General features: G+C 44.1%; 1 protein-coding gene across 1 annotated transcript in view; it reads right to left on the reverse strand.

Annotated features, from left to right (window-relative positions):
• The window catches only part of kcnh3 (potassium voltage-gated channel, subfamily H (eag-related), member 3), a 91,147-nt gene that overhangs the window by 31,294 nt on the left and 51,696 nt on the right, over window positions 1-8,157 (reverse strand). Inside the window, 1 exon segment of the mRNA XM_053440428.1 lies at window positions 541-774. Within this exon segment, the coding sequence (XP_053296403.1) occupies window positions 541-774 (234 nt within the window).

An 8,157-nucleotide genomic window follows, 5' to 3' on the forward strand; every position in this document is an offset into this window, starting at 1 on the left:
TTGAAATTCATGAAGCTGCTATTGTGAGAAAAAAGCTCTTTCAACTGTTAAAGAACGAGAGTCAGATGTGAACACGTGAATTATCTCCACCAGCTGATTGTCTGTCAGCAGGATCATATTAAAACTACTAAACCTGTTTCCATGAAAGTTAAATATTGGAGCTGATTTTTAATTGATTATAGATGGATTATAGATTAATAATTTGGCCTCAGGGTTGTTTTTAATGTCCCTGTGTACCATGAATCTATTAGTGTATCAAATGTGCTTTATAAATAAAACACACACTCACGAGTAACAGATACAAGAGGGAAAGATAAGTTCTCACATGAGAGAGAATAACACAACAGGTCAGCTGCAGGTTCCTGCTCAGCTGGAACCAACAGGTCTGACTGTCTGCATGGACGGTAAATACATTGTGGGTCACAGCATGAGTGCGTGAGCTGGAAATGTCGTTGTACACGGTTACACAACGCATGTTTCTGCAAAACTTAAAGTAACAGCAGATCCACAAACGAGCACTTAGACTTCTGCTGGTCTCACCTTCCTTCTTGTAGAACACCAGCTCGGTCTTGAACTCCTTCCTCTCGTCCAGGGCTCCTTGGATCTGAGCCGTGGAGCGGTCGCTGGTTTCCGGGCCGTACAGGAAGTGACACGCGCAGCTCTTCTGCATGAGCTCGGCGCGGGCGTAGCCGGTGAGCTCACAGAACCCGTCCGAGCAGTACACGATGGGGTAGAGGGACTGGACCTGAGCGTTCCCCAGAACAAAGTTACTGTCTGCGAGGAGAGAGGAGAGAGAAGAGACGGGTTAATAATATACTCTGATTGTTTGTGAGTTTCATGTTCACTTGTGATTTCGGCTCTTTATTATTTTTATTATTATCGTCCAGAAGAGAGTAAAACCTCCGAGGACAAATCTGAGAAGCTTCAAAAGACATTTTCAATTCAATACACTGATGAGTGTTTGTACGACACGTCTCACGTCTGCAGCTCGGATCCCGAGAGTAATCCAACGTCAATGTGACCCATCAGAGAGAGAGAGAGAGAGAGAGAGAGAGAGAGAGAGAGAGAGAGAGAGTGTCACGGATTCTACGTTCATTTATTTCAGAAATAATCAAACTGTTGCTCATGCCTGATTGTGTGTCTGTGTCTGTGTGTGTGTGTGAGAGAGGGGGGGGGGGAGGGGGAGAGCGGAGGATCGGTAACAGGAATCGAACAGCTGAGGTAAACACAGTCAGGAGCTTCTGAGGTTTGGTTAATTGTCGCCCTCAGGCCCCTCCCCCCTCAGCTACTGTGTTGTGTAATGGCAGGAACATGATCCTCTGTTTACCTGCTTCACACACACAGACACACACTCTCAGGCTGTGCATCAGTGTGTGTGTGTGTGTGTGTGTGTGTGTGTGTGCATAAATAACAAGTGGAAAGTACTGCCGGTGCATGTTCAGTTAATGGGCCTGTGATGGGTGAAGCCTCTGAAATGGACTATTTATTACTTTGTGCTCAGACGTTCTCATTGATTCATCAGTTCCTGGAGCCTGCGAGGTCCCTGTATTAAATAATTCATTGCCTAATAATGATGTGTGAAGTGTGTGTGTGTGTGTGCGTGTGAGTGTGTGTGTGTGTGTGAGTGTGTGTGTGGGTTTGTTGTTTGAAAGTCTCTGTTGCTTTGAGCTCATTTAAAATGTTAAAACAAGGAACGTCCTCAATCCGAGAGGAAGGAGCAGCAGCGATTAGGATCCGTGTTTCTGTGAGCGACCAGTCGAGTCTGTCACTCACACACACACAGATCCTCATTAGCTAATTACTCCCTTGTCTGACACATTTACACACTTCCTGTCTCCGGTGCTGGGACCCGGTGCTGCTGGGAGGAGAACACGAGAATTCTGCTTCAGCTCCCGGAACACGTTCTTCTGTGTTCAGGACAACAAACAGATAAAAATGAAAATAGAACCAATAACCTGTTTTATGGATCTGATTGATTTCCACATGATAAAGTTTTCCCACGGTCGCAGCATTTTGATTCTGTCGTATTGATCCACATTTATCAGAAATCTGATTTATCTCATTTGACAAATGTTAAGATATATAATAAGAAGTAGATTCAGGCCGATCTGGAGATTTGGAGGCCAAAGCCGATTCCGATATTAAGGAGTAAAATATTTCTAATACTTAATTGGATTTTGTATTATTATCTGTCAAATAAAAGTTTACATATCTGTGTTAATCTGATGACATAAAGGCTGATACTTATAAGTCTATATTTTATGCATGTTTTACAACATCCTTGAAAACATAAATATGAAAAAGGTTAAAAAAAATTCTAATTAAGTATATTTTATAAAAAAAATTAGTTGTCAGAGTTATTGTGTAATCACCATCATAACATATTCTTTCTAAATGGTAATTCATTTAAATCAAATAGTGTATTTTCATTTAAATTGAATTTAAAAACATGACATTTGAAGCTCCGGTTCTATTTGAAGCATCAGGACAGAGTTTAATTCAACGTGAACAAAATCCAGAGCAGCGATGGAGATGAAGACGTCGAATCCTCGGAGAAACAAGTTCTGATCGTCTGATGAGTTTCGTTGGCAGCGACGGAGAGAAATCATTTTCCTTCTGGACCAGATTATTTATACCTGTGATGTTAATTAATATGAATATAACAGCAACACAGGAATCAGAGCAGAGGAGGAACAACAGGAATAAAAACTACGTCAACAAAGCTTCTTCCAGGATGAACTACGTGTCCGACCATGATCTGATATGATGAAGCAGAATGATGAAGACTCAGATCTTCAGAGTTTTTGTCTGCGTTGACAGGAATCAGGTTTGATCCTCGTCTTCTCTGATCCTCGTCTCTTCCTCCAGCTCGGTGTCTCCAGCAGATCAACCGAGGTTCAGCATCTTCAGCTCTGATATTTATCACCACTGAGTTTCTGAGGAGCTGCTTGTCAGTAACGTCACTTTCTGTGGCTTCACATCTGTAATTTATTAATCTGTTAATGGTTATTAATGCATCTGTTTATCTCTTGAACTGGTCAGGGAGCCGTCACCCATCCACCGTCTGTCCTGTTATCTTATGGACAAGAGCTGCAGGACATTCTGACCGAAATCCATCAATAAACCTTTTATAACCGATAACTACTTAAAACCATCCCCCAGGCCATAAGACTTTTAAACTCCTCTGAACTGCAATAATTCCACCAGACCAGCACCGTGACATATTTGCATATTGCACATAAATGCACTATTGTTGTTTTATTTTCTCTTCAGCTGCTTATATATATATATTTAGATATATAAACTTTATTTCTATTTTAAGTTTTGATATTCTATTTTATACTATTTTATACTATTTCTATTTTATTTTATAGATAGTAATTACTTAAGCATTGCTAGAAGAGAGCCTGTGACTCAAGCATTTCACTGCCAGCGACTGCTTAATGTTATTGTTGTGCATTTGATAATAAAAATCTTGAATCTTGAATCTTGAACCCTGTTTGAGCAAATCATAAATCATCATAAATCTCATAAATGTTAACGTCTCACTGTTTCATCAGTGTGTCCAGTTTAAAGCGATGAATGAATAAATGGAGAGCACATTGCTCGTGCTACGTCACCGCAGCCTGAATGAAATGCAAACTATTCCTGAACGAATCCCATCGACACCTCAGAGACGAGGTTTTAATCAGAATCCGTCTCTCTGCTGCGGTTTGATTTGGTTTCGAGCCGGAGGAGGAGAGAGGATGAAGCCGACGTCACAGGAAACCAAATGAAAACCAGGAGAGACGTTCAGCATCTCCATGAAGCCTAATGATGAGACACCGCCGGTCGAATGACGCTTCCTGGTGAAATGAAGACCAGAGGAATTAAGTGGCTGAGAATAGAACTGAAATGACCTCAGGATTCTTCTCCCTGGGCCTTTGGTCGGAGGTCACATCCCCTCCCTCTGCTCCCTGTCAGAACCTAAAGGTCCACGTGACTCATGTGACGGCGACTTCCACATGTTCCACTTCTGAGATGAACTCCACTTTGTCTCCTGAGCCACAGCAGGAGTGTGAGTTAATGTCAGGGTGAGATCGCAGGAGGCCGGTGACTCACTCCCGTCTCCTTCCTGTGGACGTCACCAGAATCGAAATCAATGGACAGTCACAGAGAACCAGGGTTTACAAAGAAAACCAAGATCCTGCCCCCTGTAATGAGGTGAGGAACCAGGTCCATGGCAGGCTGGGAGATCGTGGAGTCGCTCAAACAAACAGCTGGATGCACGTCAACCCAGAGAACTGACCCCCCCCCCCCCACACAGCCACGACTCACACACGTCAAGCTGCTGAGACGATTGTCCTCTTGTCTGTTTTATTGTCCCACTAAGAACCAGAGGAGGACAGATCTGCTGGGACGTTGGTCTTCATGCTCCGTGGTCCAGTCTGTCCCACTGGGTTCAAACACATTCAATGGTCTCATAGCAGAATTCATTCAGAGCACTTAGCAAATCACTTCTAATGGAAATTATGTCCTGTAAAAAGGACATAATATCCAGAAAATACACAACAACAAAACCTGCAATACGCATTTATATAATATCACATTCACAACACGAGCGGCACCAGTGGACGAGGTTTTTAGGGCAGAACATGAATTTCTAATGAAATCTCAAGTCTCAGAGTTAAAGTCACAGAGGAAACTGGATCTGGACCAGAGACTATGTGATGTGTTCACCGTGTCAGAATAATGTGTGTTATCTGTGTGTGTGTGTGTTATCTGTGTGTGTGTGTGTGTGTGTGTGTGTGTGTGTGTGTGTGTGTGTGTGTGTGTGTGTGTGTGAGTTGAGATTAAAGGTTAACCCTACAGCAAGAGTTTTTTTCATGCAGTCTCTCTCTCTCTCTCTCTTTCTCTCTCTCTGCCCTGTGGCTCTCCCTCCCAGTATCATGAAGGTTTTTTTTTTAGAGAAACCAGTTCTGCTGCACATCAGAAGATTCTCCTGCAGCCGGACCGGATCCCTCACGTCTGAGTTCCCTGCCTGAACATGAACAGATTCAGCCCTCACACACTTTGAGAAAAAAAACCCCAACATCAGGTTGTTGATTTCAGCCCCCCAGTCCCCCCCCCCCTCTGGAAGGAGTCGGCCAGCTCAGCAGCAGCTTGAGCTCGAGTGCAACCGTCTGCATCAACACACTCCAGACTGGACACCTCCGGCACATGGGTTGTGTAACACCACCCCCCCCCCCCCCCCCCCGTGTTTACCCTGGACATGCATGTTCCCACACCTGGATCCTTCTCGGCCCAACAAGTCCCAGGATTCATCGTTTCTCTAAGAGGTAACGATGATGGCGGCAGAAAGCGAACGTGAAAACGCATTTCATTCTAAATGAATCACTCCACTGAGCAGCTGACAACCCACATTTAAAAAAACACGACTTCCATGTTTTTAATCAACCATACGTCGTCCGAGGCTCTGTTGCTAGGTGACGGATGTAAGGGCGGGTTGAGACCCAGCTTCATATTCCACACGTTCTTCTTCCTGCACTACCCACAATGCACCTGGACAGAGATTCAGGTGGTTGTACTGATGAAGCCTCGAGCTTTTACCCTCCAGCACATTGAACCCTGCAGAGCCAGCGGATCAGATTTCACACACTTCCTCAAACTGACCCAAGACCTGTGAACACAGATCTACCTTCATTTTAATTAGATGTAAATGAAGCCGCGGAATCGAACAGCGTGAGTTCAAATCCCCGGGGCCCAAAGGTAAGGAAAGGAAATGAAACTGCTCAATTCCCAGGTCGGGTTCTTAGACGTGTCTCTGACGCAGCAGCTGAAACGGACCTGACTTGTGTCTGAAATCATCCACTCACTCATAGAGAGGGTGAAAAAGTCACTTAACCTTCGGACAGGAATATAAAATGACAAAACCAAGGTGTTTTAATGTCAGAGGATTAAAATCATCTGGTCAGAAGCTTCCAGAACATCACACACGTCCTCCAGCATCAGAAACACTGAGGAGAAGAAGTCTCTTCATCCTGAACCTGTTCAACTCGTCTTCTTCTTCTGCTGCTTCTGCCCTCAAGTGGGAACTCTCTCTTTTCAGCCTCACAACCGATTCACTCTCCTCTCACCTTCCTCCTCTTCTTCCTCCTCCTCTTCTTCCTCCTCTTCTTCCTCCTCACCTTCCTCCTCTCACCTTCCTCCTCTCACCTTCCTACTCTTCTACCTCCTCAGCTTTCTCCTCTTCTTCCTCCTAACCTTCCTCCTCTTCTTCCTCCTCTTTTTCCTCCTCTTCTTCCTCCTCACCTTCCTCCTCTTCTTCCTCCTCTTCTTCCTCCTCAGCTTTCTCCTCTTCCTCCTCCTCACCTTCCTCCTCTTCTTTCTCCTCGTCTTCCTCCTCTTCTTCCTCCTCACCTTCCTCCTCTTCTTCCTCCTCTTCTTCCTCCTCAGCTTTTTCCTCTTCTTCCTCCTCTTCTTCCTCCTCACCTTCCTCCTCTTCTTCCTCCTCCCCTTCCTCTTCTTCTTCCTCCTCTCTTCTTCATCCTCTTCTTCCTCCTCTTCTTCCTCCACTTCTTCCTCTTCTTCTTCTTCCTCCTCCTCTTCTTCCTCCTCTTCTTCCTCCTCAGCTTCCTCCTCTTCTTCCTCCTCACCTTCCTCCTCTTCTTCCTCCTCCCCTTCCTCTTCTTCTTCCTCCTCTCTTCTTCCTCCTCTTCTTCCTCCACTTCTTCCTCTTCTTCTCCTCCTCCTCTTCTTCCTCCTCTTCTTCCTCCTCAGCTTCCTCCTCTTCTTCCTCCTCACCTTCCTCCTCCTCTTCCTCCTCCTCCTCTTCTGAACGAACCTTTCACATATTTCCAGTTCCTGAGAGCAAATTGCTATAAAAGCCTGAGGAGGTAACTTCTGTGTAATGACTGTTATTATACAATGTTTTTTTGAGCTCTTCCCTTGGCAACAATTAAACTGTCAATCATTTCTCTTCATGACACTCTGTCCTTTGCTTTAATGTCATTTTCTTTATCTTAGTTTAATCTACAGACAGAAACTCTGTTGGTCTCAGTAGGTTTTCTGCAGTGATCTAATCAAGTGAAGGTCCCTCCCACCATCACGTCCCTCCCAGTGAACACCAGTCCAGTCGAATGTCTCCTATCTGGACATTTTAATCCTTCCTCTGAGACGAGTTCACATGAAACTGTGAATTCACACGGGGAGAGAGGGAGATGTTTCCCTTCTTCTTCATGACTCTGCAGCTGAGAGGAAACACTTTGGCCACATGTCAGAGGAGGTTGACAACCTGTCACTCACACTCTCTCTCTCCTCATCTCTGGTGCATTTCAGAGATGCTGTAAAAGCACTTTTCCAGGTTTGTCCACTTTGGCTCAAAAAGTTTCTTTAAAAATACAGAAATGAACTAATCCGACATTTTTCTTTTTAAATGTCCAGAGCATTAAGCAGAGGAACGCGTTCCGCTAAGTCATGTACATGTTAATGAATTTATTGATATGCAAAGCTAATTATTTATCTCCGGAGGTTATTTGATGTGTGATGGATGGCGAGCGCTGTGTGTGTGTAGAAACAGAAGCAGAGATGACAGGCGGGGGGGGGGGTCTCTCATGAAAACACGCCTGGAGGCACAGCAGCTGCACGGCCTTGATGAATAATCTAACACACCGGACAGTTTGAGATGATTACAGGATCGGACAGTCCGTGTGTGTCTGTGTGTGTCTGTGTGTGTCTGTGTGTGTCTGTGTGTGTGTGGTTTACAGATGCTGCTCGTATTGATGGAGCTTCTCTCTTATTGGATTACCAGAGGTTGCAAACCGAGGTGTGACTTGTCATTGAATTATACAACATACAGAAGACTTGAGGTCACCTGATGCATGTGATAACAAAACAGTGTTTACAGGTGTACAGTCTGATTGGATCTGTTAGAGTGGGTATTAGTACATCAATAAGATGTTGGTGAAGGGTCACATCCCATAATCTAGTATCACATGGACACTGGTTTTGCAAAAAATAAGATTTACACATTTAAACATTACAAAATAATTGTCTCTTGATTTTGCACAATTACTAAGAGAAGCCTGCAAGTGGTAAAGATCATTTAACATCGTTAATCAATTATTAACATAATGATATATGCATTTCTACAAGAACCCTGAATTATTATGATAGATG

The sequence above is a fragment of the Pleuronectes platessa genome, chromosome 14 (genome assembly GCF_947347685.1).
Source record: "Pleuronectes platessa chromosome 14, fPlePla1.1, whole genome shotgun sequence".
Classification (NCBI taxonomy): Eukaryota; Metazoa; Chordata; class Actinopteri; order Pleuronectiformes; family Pleuronectidae; genus Pleuronectes; species Pleuronectes platessa.